The sequence below is a fragment of the Notothenia coriiceps genome, unplaced genomic scaffold (assembly GCF_000735185.1).
Source record: "Notothenia coriiceps isolate Sejong01 unplaced genomic scaffold, NC01 NC01_scaffold00025240, whole genome shotgun sequence".
NCBI classification, from domain to species: Eukaryota; Metazoa; Chordata; class Actinopteri; order Perciformes; family Nototheniidae; genus Notothenia; species Notothenia coriiceps.
Window position 1 is genome coordinate 89,912 of NW_011357941.1, and position 16,531 is coordinate 106,442.

At 38.7% G+C, this 16,531-nt stretch overlaps 1 protein-coding gene across 1 annotated transcript in view; it reads left to right on the forward strand.

The window, feature by feature from the left end:
* Positions 1–16,531, forward strand: part of LOC104956041 (ephrin type-A receptor 6-like) — an 80,562-nt gene extending 64,031 nt beyond the window's left edge. Inside the window, exons 4-5 of the mRNA XM_010783479.1 lie at positions 15,479–15,603; positions 16,523–16,531. Of these exons, the coding sequence (XP_010781781.1) occupies positions 15,479–15,603; positions 16,523–16,531 (134 nt within the window). The remainder of the gene's footprint in view (positions 1–15,478; positions 15,604–16,522) is intronic.

The window sequence follows — 16,531 nt, forward strand, 5'->3', positions numbered from 1 at the left end:
TTCAGGAACTAACCAAGTGTCAGAAAACACAACCTTATCTATTCCCCATACCCAAAATCTCTTAAAAAGGAGCTGCAACGATCGATACAGGACTGATCCCAGATTTGAACACTTCTGTGACGTCACAGAAGGCGCACGGCTTTCGGTCCAACTCCACCAATCAGAGGAGACAGCCCACGACATTGCCAGTTCCAAAGCGCTGGAGACGCGAGTAATGTACGAGTATATAGTATAGCCAGGCCTGTAGTGGTGCTGTCTCGACAGAATTCCCCAGCCCAGCAAAACAGTGTTAAAGTGAAGCGAAAGGAGGAATGGCTAAAATTGCATGATCTGTTGGTATTTGAAAATAAAAAGTATGAATATGCCTTAATATTCGTATGTCCCTACACAATTATTCAAATATAGCAGATAAGGTCACTTAAAAAAAAGACAACTCGAAGGTGGCTCACACAACAACCCCAGAGCCACCACTTGAGCCAGGTAAAGGTACATAAAAATGTCAGTAAACTTCCAAGATATATGCAAGAAACATGGAAGGCAGCATAAATTACAGGCGACGTTGACGTTACTTTGAATCGCGGGGGGTAAGCTAAAACGTAAGCAAGTAGCTATAGCTAGCCAGATATATTAAATAAACATTTAGTCATACAATCTAAATGTTATGTTTTTTAGCATTAGCTAGTGATTTCAAAGAAAGCTCTCTGGAAAATGTTGACTTAATGTTCGACATGAAGCTACCTTACAGTACACAGTTGATACTGAGTCCTGTCAGTTAGTGTTTCATAGTTAGCTTAGCTAAGCATCAACCTAGCACTGAAATATATGGATGTTATGTGACAGTATTTCTGAGAAAAACTCAGCTGAAATGGTGGCATGCCAATGCTTTACGTGTCGACAGCATGTTTGAACGTATTTTCAGCAGTAAATGTGGCTATTTGGCCACTGACGTTGCCATAACAACACCTGAATTTAAATGTGCAACCTCTTTTTGTGACAGATTTTTACATGAAATTATAATTCTTCTGAATGATATTCCTATTGACAGCTAGTTTCTATGGGGAAATTATGAGATGGACAGCTAGAGAGAATAAATGAAAAACAGTTTTGAAATACTATGACAAAACAAGAATACAGTTTAAAAGGGGAGTGATTTGTAAAATATAAGAAAAATAAAATCTGTTTACAGTTCTGTTTCATATGGATGTTGAGAGATGTATACATAGATCTCTTAATTTTGCTCTCAAAGTGCACCAGATTGATGCTTTTAACTTCAATATTTTAAAAAAAATCTTCCCGGGGGAGCATGCCCCTCGACCCCCCTAGCGGAGATGAGGACCCCTCTAGTCTAGAGGATGTTAGTTCCACGGTGTTTACATGCTTATTTATACAATATGTGTGCTCATGCTAACATCATAAGACAAAAGTTGGTTCCGTGTTGTGTGTAGTGAGAACGTGCTAGAGTGAGGGGGGCCCCCAAGCCAAAGCTCGATTAGGGCCCCCAAAAGTCTAGGGCCGGCCCTGACTTCATTCCAATGGTTACCATAATGCTAACTGAATTTGTTTGCAATCCCCTTAAGCGTAACATTGGTATACTGTATGTTTATCTAAATGTCTTACGAAGGAGACTAAAAACTAGAAACAACTGGATTTGAATAGGTTTGATATCAAGACAACTAAAAGCTTTTCCAATATGCATAGCCTCTTATACTCTAATAAAACATAATTTATGCCCATCATGTTATACGGATTGCGTACTATATGGGCTTGTTTTCAAACACCTCTTCTAGAAATAAGTCCTTAGAAGAGAACAATAGATCAATGGCTATTTGTAAATGAGGGGTTAAAGTAGTACAGATGTGCTGATTTTTGCAGAATGAGATGTGTATGAATAACCCAAACTAAATAAACCTTTACCACAGTCATGCATCTAAAAGAGTTCAAATATATTGTGTCAGTCTCTAATAAAAATCACATTGTTCAAAAAAATTGTTGGACAGATGTTTTTAGTTGTTAATATATGCTGTCAATATTGATCAGCAATTACAATTTGATATCTTAATATTGTTTGATATTCCCAGCCGTTTGCCATTTTGATTTGCAAGCGCAATCCGACTGCAGCACTTGGATATTCAACTAGAATAGCTCGGACCGCACTATGAGCAGCTGGATTTGGGCTGAGTTTCCTCAAAAGCCAACCACATCAGCTTCTATCATCTTGAGAATGGCCATAACCATCCCTCCTAAGAGAACACACTTTGTTTTGTTTTGCTGCCGTTTAATGGTCCCATGGAACAAATACATTCTGTAGTACCAATTATAGGATTATAATGCACTCTAAGTATGCTTCCAAGGAAAAATAATAACCCTTTTTAAAGCTGAATAGACAATGAATGTATGTTCATTATGCATAATTGTGTGCCAAGCATTACTTTTAAATGATAAAGCAGTACAACTCTCGATGATGGTAGTTTAATAAAATGATGTGTGAATTTTTCTAAAACCTGAGGGCAAGCCTTGTCACTGGTTGCACAAACAGCAAGTATTAGTGTTAATCGAGGTAAAGCTGTCCTTCAGGCACTAGATCATTTTTTATCTAAACCTGTCCTCAATTGCTTGGAATCCTTTTCCCTCTCTCCCAAACAGGAACATGAGCAGTTGAGCTATTCCTCAACACGCACCAAGGCTCCCAGTGTGATCATCTCAGGTTTAAAACCAGCCACATGGTACGTCTTCAGTGTTCGCACCCGCACGCCCGCTGGATACAGCTCCTACACCCCTAAATATGAATACAAAACTACAGGAGACTGTAAGTACCTGAAACCATTGGAAACATCTGTCTTGTCCTTCTTTGAACATGTGTATTGGCACCTTTTTCATAGCTAAATGATGTGGCAGAAAAATAAAATAGTTTATAGCATGTATTGGCGCCTCATCCTTCAAACGACTAGAAAGAACTTTTGGATTTAGGTTAGCATTATTTGTATGTACGTTTTAGGCTTAGGATCAGTTTAAACTTTTGCGTGAAAATAACAAATTAAGCAGAGGAACAGCATCAGCAGGCTGCAAGCAGCAGTTCAGGGTCAGATGAAGTTCATGTACTGTAGCCTGGAGCAGCGCTCAGGGCAGCCTTCACCAAGAGCACAACAGCTAATAATAAGGCTGGATATGAGCCCACCAACAGCAGCATCCTGTCTAGCATCCAGACAAGCAACTTCTTCATAAACCTTGGTACCCAATAAAGAAATAAATCATAGTATATGACAAAATCACAAATTATAGCATAGCACTGCAATGGTCCAACTTTGTTAAAATTCAGGTCAAGTTTCTCCACTCTTAAAATTCTTACAACATCATGCACATTTTTGCCGATATCTATCGTCTGTTTCTTATTTCACAGCTTATTATCACTTAGTATGAAATCTACTTGTTCTTACTGTTTATTATGAACAACCTTATTTGGGACCATAGAGACATTATAAAATGAACACAAATGTTATCACAATTCCTTTGTTTTGTCATACTGTTTGCCTCTGAATTAGATTCTCTAGGAATATAGTTCAATGACTGCAATGCTATTCAGATACATGGTAACGGAGGCATTTCAGAAGCACATATTTCATGATTTTCACAGTGTAAGTCTTATAGTTCAGTGCTTTTAATACAAAATGCGAGTGTAAAGCATTGTAATAATGTCAGGTGAGGGTTCATTATAGAATTCTAAAATGTATCCGTACTATTGTCGGTTAGCCTATCTGTTAACTGTGTTTACATTGCAACCCTAATCTTTAGCCTTCCTACAGCGTGACTTTATATAGGTTGCATTCACCCTAAACTCTTTAAAGGTCAGGATATCACTTACAATAGCTATTGAAATATTGAATACAATCCACAAGAGAGTCTGACAATAAAGTCTTGATGTTTGGAGTATTTTGAATCAATATTTTTCTGTGTGTCTGAGCAGTAGCTTTATTGCAAATCTACTCATAAAATACAAAGGTCCAGCTGCCCTTTTATGTTGGTGCAGGTATTGTTGAGAGGTGATTTGGCTTGGCAGTGGCCCTCTCCCTTCCAAAGCTGCAGAGCTTTGCTTTATCTGCGGATCAGACGGTGCTCGGCCCAGCCTTTGTGTAGCCTGGCCTTTTATCTGAAAGAGAAAGCAGATTTGGCCTCTGTCGCTCTCTCCCTGCCTGTCAGTCTGTCTGTCCGCCTGTCAGTCACTGTCCCATGCGCCCGTTTTTCCGACCGCCTGTCACTTCCGCCTCTCTCTTTCTCTCTTGTTTGTCTTTACCTCGCTTCTGTCACCCATTTTCCTCAGACCTCACCTTACATTCTCTATCCTGTCCTCTGCAACCTTCCTCTCTATCTCCACACACACACACACACACACACACACACACACACACACACACACACACACACACACACACACACACACACACACACACACACACACACACACACACACACACCTCATTACAGCAGCAGCTTCAGTCCAACACATCTGCTTAGTTAGTGATGTGAAGAGTGTGTGAAGCTGACGCCTGGGAGGATTGTCTTGTGTGATCTGGCCACCACCACTTTCACTCTCCCTCCCTCTGAGTGGACTGTAATTACTTTTATCCAGCCAAACACACACATACTCACACACACACACACACACACACACGCATTCTTGACACCCACATACTGTATAAACTCACACATGAGCCTCTCTCTTTGGGCTGGCGACCACGCACCCTGATCTCCAATTCATATTCATTAAGCGTGAAATATTATAGAAATAAGTTTGGTAATAGCAATCATCTTTCAATTATCTTGGATTCGTTAGCCTTGTGACAAGACACAGAAAAGGGAAAATCATGAATATCAAATGGGACCAATTTAACCAAATGATCATGGACTAAATCACAATTTCATGAATGAATAATATTAATTAAACAGCAGCAGGCATATGAATCATTCCAGTACCAAAGCTGACGGCGGGTTTTCTGCATTACAAAGGGCTGATCAGACGTCTCTCCGTAATATCTGCCTATATACACGCTCTATGGTGCACTGATGGAGTAGATTATTGAAGATGATGGTGAATGAAAAATGTGCGCTTTCTTCTCACTTTACCCCGCCTCACATCTAATTTACTTCTTTTCTCTCCTCACTGCTTTTATCATCTGCACCTCGCTCTTTACACTGAACTTCTTAAACTTCCCGTTCCACATCGTTTTTCCATCTTCCGGTTCTTCTTCTTCGTTGCCTTCCTATTCACCTCCCTTTTTGCTCAGCCTTTCCTCTCATTTCTTTCCTCGTAACTAACCTCTATTATTTTCTCTTTTCAGCATCAGACATTGCTTCGGACCAAGGCCAGGTGTTGGTCATCGTCACAGCAGCAGTCGGCGGCTTCACCCTCCTCGTCATCCTCACCCTCTTTTTCCTGATCACTGGAAGGTAAAGAGCACTTCAATATTCACTATGTATGCAAAGAGAGTCTCATTCATTGTGTTGCTACTTTAATGTGTGGCTTAATTTCAAATTGATGTACTTCCATGCATATTAAGTTCCTTTCTCTGATATATTGATACAAATATGTCTCTTTTTTTCTTGTCAGTGAAGTGTTATTGTAATGTAATGGTCTAAATCCTGTTGTAGAGTATTCTCAACTTTTAGGATTGTTCCATTCCCCATTGGATGATATAATCATATAATCATCCAATGTAACTCTCACATGTTTTTCTGAAAAGAGCCCTTGTTTTTTTTAATGCTGTCAACTGCCCAATCCCAATGCCCACGCTGACCGAATGCCCGTTTGGAGGTGCGTTCCCTAAAGTCCAGAGGGTTTAAGCCTATACCATTGTCGAATCGTCTAGAGCTTGAAGGCTAAAACAGACATTTTAAACCCTATGCACACTTACGGTAAGTCCACATTTCGGCAGCCATTGCCTGAGGGAATTACCGACAACTGTGACATTAAACACAGGGTTACCAGAGGAAATCCAGAGGGGCTTGAGAGCAAAAAGGTAAACAGAGTAGGAGACTCGTGACTACATTTTCCCAGAAGAAAACATGGAGTATTTAAAATGATGATCAAGATAACAGAGAAATGTAGGCATATGCTGCATTATAATACACTGCCATATTGATACCATTAAAAGTCCTTGCAGCCTCTCCCAGTCCCTCGTGTTTTAGGGCTTAAGGCCTTTGAAATTGGGCAATTATGTCATTGCAATTCATCTAAATCTACCACCAACTGAAAACTATAAAAGGGACAATCCCAAAGTTTCAAAGGAAGCACATTTCACTTTCTTGTTAATACAACTTGCCAATGAGCTATCATTTTACTGGATAGCCGTTTCAAAATGTCTGCTTAATAGGTTGACTTTTTTGTGTTCCTTTAGAGTACTTTACAAGCTTTGTTATCCCCTTGCCTCGCAGTTAAGATCCTCAATATTTCCTCCAGTGAGAATATTAAAGAAGCTTTTATTATTTAAAAAAATATGGATTATAGCTTCTTTAAAGATATTATTGTATTAGGCTTTTGTAACTGGTCCTCATTATTGAGATAGACTGAACCCTAGAAAGATATACTTCTTGAAGCATTTATCACGTAAGCATCTGACTTGGTAACAGAGACGATGAGAGACATTTACACATGTGTTCTTAAGCAAAGCCTCAGTAAGCCCAGACCTTTAGACCTTAAAGCATTTGAGAGAGGAGTGCACAAAAACAAGAGCAGATCATTATGGTTGATTGCATATTCTTCTGAAATTACCAGGGTTCATATGATTTGCATATAGAATTTCAACCTCTGAGGGCATTTGTAAATAATGAGTGTAATTCAAAGGACAGTTAGGGGGGAGAGAGGACCGAAGTTAACCTTTATTCTACAGAAATGTCAGCAAGAGTGATTCAAAACGGACTTTTCTATTGTGATATGGATGCATCTACCATTAATTAGATACTCCAGAGAACAAATCTACACTCATCCCTCTATTGAAATGACAACATGTATGTTTTTCACACATCCTGTCACATGTGCTTTCACAGCTTCTGAAAATCCAATTTGGGACAACCCATGAATAGGAGCCTTTAGCGACGTGCTGCTAAATCTTCCATGGAGCTGACATTGTTAACACATTGGGTGTTGAAAGGTGGTAATGTTATCTAACAAACATTTTAGGACTGTGACATCTTCTGTCTAAAGTGATCTTGAACACTGGAAATTTGGTATTCATTCGCTGTTGTTTCCCCAAAAAGCCCACTCACACTAAACTTCTAAAACAGCAATGCAGCAAAATCTATTTATTCTAAAGGATTTGATTTGAAGGGGTGAAGTAAAATCTATGAAATGTTTTACTTAGAGTTGAACTTGGATGAACGGTGATTCAATTGCGAGTTGAATAGTAATAGACCATCCTGACAATGCTGTTAGGAAGGTCCAACGATGAGGCAAGCTACCCTCACTCATTAGCAGTGTTACATCACTTTAGTTCAACCGTGCTAGAGTTGCTTCGAGGTGGGACTAGGTCTTCATGGTTCTTCCCATTCCAGCATGTCTCTTTCATATTCTACTGTCACTGTATGTGCTAATGTATGAACTGAGAGATTTCATACAAGTGTGCTCTTGAAATCCTACTGAGCTCTCATCCCAGAATAAGACTGATGCAATCCCAGGTGCTGAGTGCGAAAGGTGCAAATCTATTGAACACAGTGGACGCATGTTCATGCATTTAGCCCCTCAGTCTCTCTGGAGCCACGATCTGGCGCCCATTAGGGAAAGTGCAGCTCTAAACCCTTGCATATTGGTTGCAGCATTGATCCGTGCTGGTTGCCAGAGATTTTCCACTAAACTTCACAGATATGAGATGAGGGTTTTTATCACACTAGGTGCACTACCTCACAGGCAAGTCCTTTAAAGTTGGCATGATGTTAAAGTCAAAAGGAATTTAAGGTCCGTCACTTTAAAAATAAAAGTGTGTTTGTCTTATTTTTATGATATGATCCTAATGTGTGGGAGTGTGCTGCTGTTTATTTTAGAAACTCACCCACCAGGTGCAATAGCTCAAGCAAGCCCTTTAGGCTTTTTGTTTTCAGGCACAAGAAGGGCCTTTTTTTACCTGAATTCTGCTAAAAGCAGTCGAAGAAGCAGTTGGGAGTGTTTTTTGACTTTATCACAATCTGTCATAGCTGCGATCCTTCTGCCCCGTGTAGGAGGGACTTTCATTCTCTTTCGATAAAAAAACAAAAAAAACTCCAAATGTACTTGAGCTGCCTGTGAAGGATGAGAGCTTTCAGTCGCGCAGCTCTTATAGATGTTAGGTTGTTGAGCGAGAGTGGTGATGTAAGAGGACGCGCTGTACGGGGAGTTTTAACACCTGGTTGCTCTAAAAGCTGACGCCTATGTTTGCATCTGCTCATGCTACATTTGAAAAGTGAACATTTTCTGGAGCCAAGCGGTCACGACTAACGGAGCTGAATACTGTGTGCTCTTTATCCTTGAGTTGCTTGTCAGTCTCTGCAAATCTTTTTAGTTTTCTTCATGTATTCTTTCATCCTTTGTGTCCTCTGTAGCTGCAGATAGATGCACCATGGTGAGGGGAGGGATGTTGGAGCTAGAGAGGAGTGGTTTGAATTACACTGATGCTTTGATTAGGGCTCTTGGCTAGGTTGTTTTACTGAAGTGTATGTGTGGGTGGGTAAAGTGCTTGTGAATATGTACCGTAACAATGCTCAACAGCCCAGAGAGCAGTGGCAGAAGGCAAGGTCTTTGTGTGTGATAACTGTCTTTGTGAGTGTCTGTGTCTGCATGTGCGGCCTCTTTTCAACATGAAAGCGAGAGAGACAGAAGGATAGGCGGATAAAGGGGATCAGAGGATAGGACTGGAAAAGACTGATAAAGGCACATGCCACCATTTCTTTAATGAACAGCTTGACCCCATCAGCAGAGGTCAACAGTAGCTTTCTAAATCCCCTTCTTTTCCCCTCTGCCAGTGTTACCCGCCATGTTATCTGCTCTGTCTATCAGTGTCCACAATCCCACAGACTTCACTTAGCCGGAGCCCAATCTGGCAACCTGCGGCTCGTAGCCCCCTGACTCCTGCTCTAATGTGGCAACCCGGATTATGTTAAGTCTTCAAAGAGAAGGAGGCTCACATGTGATCTCATGGAAACACACACACACACTTTCTCTTCTCGTATTTGTGGGCATTTTCATTTGTTTATTTATTTGCACTGCATCATTTGGCTGTTTTTCGAGACAATACTCGCTACCATTGTTTGTTGGATTGTTTTTGGTTAACAGTTACTGAGTCAGCAGATATATCATTTGTGTTCCTGCCCAACTGTTAGTGAATGTTTTTATTGTTTAGCTCGATATATCCAGAGAGATGATATAAATGGAAATCCTTTTATGAGAGTTTGAATTCATTGAAATATATAGTTATTACATTTTAAATTTCTGGGGACTTTCCCTTTTTTCAGTACAATAAACCGGCTTGACATCTTAAATGTGTCTATAGTCAGGGTAATATTGAACAGAATTGTTCTGGACCTCTTAGCAAACCTTTTGAAATACAGTATATTTAAAATACGTGGCAAAATGTAATGTGATTTTCTGCATTTTGACTCTGAAGTGACTTTCCACCTAATATTTCAAAGCCTATATACCACATTGGTGGACTAACTTTATGATAATACATATCTAAATCTTAAATACCTGTCTTTTATTTGAATATACACCCACAAATTAAAATGGAAATCCTCTATAAGATCTGTTAACATATTATTTCCGTGTCAAACACAGCCAAGTTCTGAAAATAACGGACAGACCACTAAAGTAAGAGTGAATACAGAGAGACATGGAAATCATGTCCTGTCCCACCTTTACAGCATTGCGATAAATAAAATACTCGATTATCATTTGTTATACACGAAAAAAAATGTATTTGAACATTGTCAAATAATGTGTTTTGATTCATGAATTATGTTATTTTTGTTTGTTTGATGTTTGTTGTTTTCCAGAGCAGGGGAAAAAATTACAGCCTTCCAAAAAATTTCAGCTTTTATCCGTAGCTCATGCCAAACGCATTATTATCAAAACCTTGGGTGTTCTCTTTTAAAAGATGTTTTAAGTGTGGTGTAACTCTATGAAACTGGCAGAAGAATTATTATAGTATGTCTATTAAAGCTGAAATATAATAAAATGTATTGGGAGGTCCACGAGTGAGAAGTGGGAGTGAAGGTCTCTCTTGCTCACGGTCATTAATTAAGCCCTCTACTGCAAAATAGGTTATAAAATTCATCAGTGATTGTGCCTGTGAGAGTACCTTACTTCATACCATTATTTTCCATCTCAGCGCTCTTCCCCAGCCTCTCCCTCCCACACACCAAGCTCCAGAAACATCAGCACTGCAGGTCCTTTCTAAGTGTCGGTGTGTGTGAATGAAGCCATCACTGTTCTTTCAGGTAGCGGTCAACGATATTTGAATGACAAAAAGCAGGCTTTATATAACCATACAGATGTGTACTATATACATTTTTCAATCATACATGTTGTCGAAGTTTTATTTCCACCCAAATGATTTTGTTGTAATGGAAACACAAAGAGAAGAAAGTGACTTCTGTCTGTATTTCATGGAATTACCTCTGAGGGTCCAAACATGGGATTGCATTTGAGATTAATCTACGTTCTAAATTACAATAGGGTTCATTTATAGTCCCTTTTCACAGTATTTGAGTGTGTCCTTAGCAGCAAAGTTATTGCATATATTGTTGGTTCAATCATTTACAGTGACCAGTGTTAAAGATACTCTTAAAAGATATTACTGTCAAGGCACCAGTAGTATGTCATATTAAATATATGTTAAAGTTGAAAAATAAGTAGTCTATAGGTGGTTGCATACACAACGTGTGTGGCATGGGAGGCTGCGGTTGCTGAAAACATGACTTTATTTTCCTGGATTTCCCCACGGGGATTAATAAAGGTCCATTTTATCTTATCTAATCTTTTAAACCATGACGTTAATATGTGTCAACATGACAATATTTTCCTACTTAATCCAAGTAGTTTAGATTGCCTAAACTTTACTAAATGTATAACAGTATGTGTGCAACACTCAGTTGGTGTAAGGTGGCACCAATGCAAGTTCCTAGACCACTTATTCTAAAAAGTATCTTAGTTCAGACTACTGTTCCATTAAATACATTCTCAAACCGTTTGTAAAGATCCAATATAATCAGGGAAGGCAGGTAAAACTCAAATAAGGGTTTATTAAAAGTAAATGACAGTATTGGGGCAGGTTATCTCCATCCACATTACATCAAGGTATGGCACCCTAAAAGAACCAACAAAAACATGACCTTAGCAGAGTCCACCCGTATACCGTAGCACTATACAGCTGTATGTACAAAAAAACTCATAACAAATGTTAAGTGGTCATTTTATTTTTTTCTCAAATATAACACTGTGCTTAATTGGCTTTTACTTGATTATTCTGTGTCTTGTCTGCACACCGTGCTTTGCCTTGAACTCTATGTTTGTTTCTATGTGTGATTCTGACAGGGTACTTTGTGTTTTCTCTACTTTTTATTTCAGAGCAGCATCCAAGCATCTATTTGGATAAATGCTTCCTCTTGGTCTTTTGCAGATGCTGTCATCTAATCTCTCAGCTTTTCAGACTTTCTTGGCAGCAGCTTTTTTTATCAGTCGTTGGCTGTCTCCCGGTGTCTCAGTGCCCAGATAACTCTCACACAAACAGACCACAGACACACACATGAGGTCGAGGGAGCGCCTGCATCAGGGATTCAAGTGTTTTTCTCTTTTATAGAATTTAATTATATAACATTTAATCATCTTTGTGAAAGACTTTCTGTTCAATTTATTTTATTTGAAATGTGGGTGTATGTGTATACTTCTGCACACAACTTTCCTTTGTATTATTTAACCTGGAAACCATCTCTTCCAGGACCGGACTCAATGTCTTCGGAAAATATTTTCTTCAAATGATGATCATCAAAAACTTTGCTTAGTTTTATTCTCTTTCATTTCCTATTTAGTGTCATTCATTCTCGTTTTAAATTGCTTCTGCGATGTTATGGTACAATGAGAGAGTTTAGGAATGTGTTCAATGTAAACATGTTCCGGTTTTCAGCAAAGAATGACTTTATCCCTACTAGTCATTAACTATTACTCCAGTCACCTACAGTATGTAACAACGTTTTTGACGTATTTATCATAATTCATTTTAACACAAAACCACATAAGACTTGTTATTCCAGGCTGCTCAAGGGTCCTCCCCATGTAGGGGTCCCAGATATTAATATTGTTGCACATTTAAGGGAAACCCCTTTAACGCTGTCTGTTAATGTGTTTTCCAGGTGTCAGTGGTACTTTAAGGCCAAGATGACTTCAGAGGAGAAAAGGACCAATTATCAGAATGGACATGGTAAATCTATCAGTCTACCTTTCTTTTCTCACTGTGATCCTACATTTTTTCCAAGAGTCAAGAGTAACTTTCAATTATATCGTAAAGACAGAATGGGGAAATCTGCAAAGTCTACATTTTATATTGTATTGAAATAAAACATTGGTTTAAAGTATGTATTTGTCTGAAATAACGTTTGCAAGACTTCCTTAAGATTTGGTAAGTCAGGTTTCATTTATTTAGGAAAAATTGATTATTTGAGCCACAGTTAGCAGCGAGCAGGCTAACCACCTGCTCCTCTCTTTGCATTCAGCAAGCACATACAGTAGTTTTACTCCATGGATCATTTCCTGTGTTTCTGTGCCTCTGCATATTTTAATTTTGCACAGCAATGACGGCCCACATCACAAAGCGTGTACAGAATGCAAAATATTGACTTGCTATTGTTAGAAATGCTAGCAAGAAGAAGAAGTAGGAAATGTGGCATTTATACGGTAGTTTTAGAAATGAAGATGTCAAACTAGTCAACAGAGCAAGCGCTCCTTCATCTCCTTGTCTCCCTCTCAGCAGCACTCCTCCTCCACTCCCCTTGAGTTTCATTTGATGTTCTACATGAGCGTTTCTTTCTTTCTGTTGTGATTAATCTGGTTACATGCTGCATCCCTGAGCTGTCTACTTCTGCACTCTTCTACCTTTCCGTCTGTTTTGCCTTCTTTTGTTTTTTAATACCCAACTTTTCATTCCTGTCGTGAAAAATGGAAATGAGAGTTGCAGGATGGAAAAAAAGGAAGATGCTTAAAAGTGAGCGTAGAGGCAAAGATTGGAGCGGGACAAAAGAAGATTGGAAAAACAGAAAGGAGAGAGAAATGAGGGAATGAAGGGCAACCGAAGGCAAGGTAGAGGAATAGAGGAATGAGGTGACTTTAAGAGAACAATTTAATGAAGGTTTAGAAAACAACATACATATATCCAAAGGTTAGAGAAGAAATAAATACTGAATATGTTTTTAGCTGGCTAACAAGCTGCCACGTAGATTTATCATATTCAAGATTCAAACAGATTTTCTATGTCGTTTTATGTGTTTTCAAAACCCTGTACCTCTTGTCTAAAGTTTAGAGGTGTTTAGCAGAAGCTACAGGAGGAGAAAGGGCTCCTCGGGTTTGCTGGTGTCTATTCATGCATCAGAGACGACCCATTGTCGTTTCTGTTTTCTGTATGGATTCCCTGAAGGAGAAAAGCTGCCTTTGTCTAGCCCCCCCCCCCCCCCCNTACTTTTGTTTGGCCTTAGGATGGCGATAATTGGATGACCATTTTAGTTTTCACTTCATTTCACTGTAAATTGCATGCAATGATGAGCTGTTTTGTTTTGTTTTAATTTTGTTTTGTTTTAATTTTGTTGTATGTATGTTTATGTATGTTTTGAGTGTGTGAGGACCCCAGGAAGAATAGCCAATGCTCATGCTATTGCTAATGGGGATCCTAATAAAGACAAAGACAAAGACATGCACTCGCATGAGTAAACCCTTCATATACAAATGTAAGCACTCAGTGCACACACCTCCTGAACTTTGAGGTTGCTGATTGCATTAATATTATTAGCTGTTTTCACTCACGCATGAGATTATGTTGTTCTATTTTTGCTAACATTTCAGACTACCTAGCACATTTTAAATCACTATTAAGTGGGTGGTCATTAAGGATTAGCCATGCATTACAACGTATGTAATATAAAAGTGCTGGAAGCTGTACGGTGCTTTACACATAACCCCTCCAGCCCTATTTCATCTCACACCACGTTTTGTTCAGTTAAAAAAAATGTCTTGATTAAATGCATATTTTAGTCATTTATGTTCTCTGTCATCATGAGTTGCGCATTTCAATAATGTTTCAATAATGTGAGTAAAATGAGAGTTGGTTTACAAATATCCCTCTATTGCAGAAACACCGTTTTATTTTTGCTTATGCACGTTTTGCACATTTCTTAATGTTAGCAACAGTAAGTCTCTGGCTAACAAGCTCAAACCCATACAGCCCACAGCTCTCATGTCATATAGCCTCAGACCCCTAAAACGAGATTCTCCACCAGCACACTTAAAACCCTAAAACCCCTATTGCTAACTCCCCATACGTCCCCAAGATAAAGTGAAAACTACAGTACAAACAGATTTCCTAGAGACACTAGAATCAATTGGAAAAACGCGTCAGTGTCAACATTTTACTTACTGAATACACATGAGAGAAGCAGGCCTACATGTATATCCACATAATGAGTCAGCTCTGTAATATTAAAGATATAATATACAATAATGGCTTTCGTGGCAGTTACATCTGCTGACCTCTCCTGGGAGCTCAGCGCAATTATTTACCCTGCAGAAATTCATAGAGCAAAGCTAATGCAATTCATCCAAGAAAAGAAGATGTGGCTTTCTCAACTTATTTTCAATTAAAGATGATCTTATGGGAGAAAGAAATAGCTGTGTGGATCTTTTATCCAAGTGACTTGAAATACCTACAACCTAGTTTGAAATGCAATAATTGAGTGTCAGCATGGATGTGTGGTAATTATTGCTGACAAGGTGGACGGGTGTTAATCTACTGTTTGCATTTCCATATACAAACCTGGTCAACCCCTGAATTTCTTGTTATGCTATACAGCCTCATTGTATAGTGTCGGCATCATTGAAAAACTCCTTACTCTGTATTCAGTGAATGTTCTTGTCAAACTAAAAGCTTGCTGAGGTCAACTGGTTCTCCTAGATCAATAAGACTAAGAGTCTGCAGCCACGCTAGCTCTGTGAGGCTATGCTCAAGCTAAAGAGGGACCTTGCCTCTTAAGAAACAATTAGCTTTTGAATTCAAATGTTTGTATATTCGCACATATTTAAGGGACAAGGCTAAGATTGTTAAAAATCAAGTATCAAGGGTGCGAACTGTTAACATCAAAGATATAAGTTGATTTTACTTTATTCACAGGTTAATCAACAAAGGTGGTAGGACTCATATAATTATTGTGACTTTACAGTAAAGACATTTAAGCTTACGCTGCATATTTTGTGTTCCAACAGGTCCGTCTCTTGTTGGGACTCTGAAGAAGGACTGGGCCTCTCCGAACAGCATTGCTCTCTCGTGGCAGCAGCCGGAACAAACACCGCAGGGCATCCTCGACTACGAGATCAAATATTATCAAAAGGTACAGTTACTTTTGCTGATGGACAGGTCCTGTCTAGAATATAAGAGCAGTAGTGGTTATAGATCAAGCAAGTGTGTGATATATGTTGAAGAACAATCATTTGAAATATTTGAGTTTAAACAAGAACATCTAGCTTAGACCAAAACAGTTCTTGGTTCCTTGCTTACTAGCTAACTAATTGTCACATGACACACTGTTGACATTAGACTTCATTCAGAGCCGGCCCGACCCAGTAAGCGACATAAGCGGCCGCTTAGGGCCCCGCAGCCACTAGGGGCCCCCTAGCAAAAAAAAAAAAAAATGCAAAAAAAAAAAATTTATGAAAAAAATAATAGTAATCTCAGTACACCGTCGCCGTGATAAGTATATTTAATTAATGTTGTTGATATGCCTAGATTTCCTACTCTCAAAGTCATGTATTATATGATTGAGTCAATCATATAATACATCCACCGTGCTTTACCTGAACCTCAGATTGACTCAATCATATAATACATGACTTTGAGAGTAGGAAATCTAGGCATATCAACAACATTAANGTGTGCCTTGGCAGTCACTGTACTTTTAATATAATGTGACCCCAAATAAATAAAGAATAAAAAAAAAAATTGAAATTGTGGTCTCTATAATCACACAGATAATAAAGTTACTGATAAACTATACAGGGAGCATTGTTAGACATTGTATAGATTTTCATTTCATGTAAGGTTTGAGGATCTGGGGATTTACAAAGCTTATAATGCTACATGTCAATCACACTTAAGTTATGGGAATATTATTTCATGAATATCCAAGGACAATTTGTGTTAAGTCAATTATAACTTTTCAATAACCACAGATCAGAATATTGTAAACAGTGAACTTGAACAAAGTATTTCACACAATTAAAACTCACATTGTTGCTTTGCCTGTATTTTAGATTTTCTGA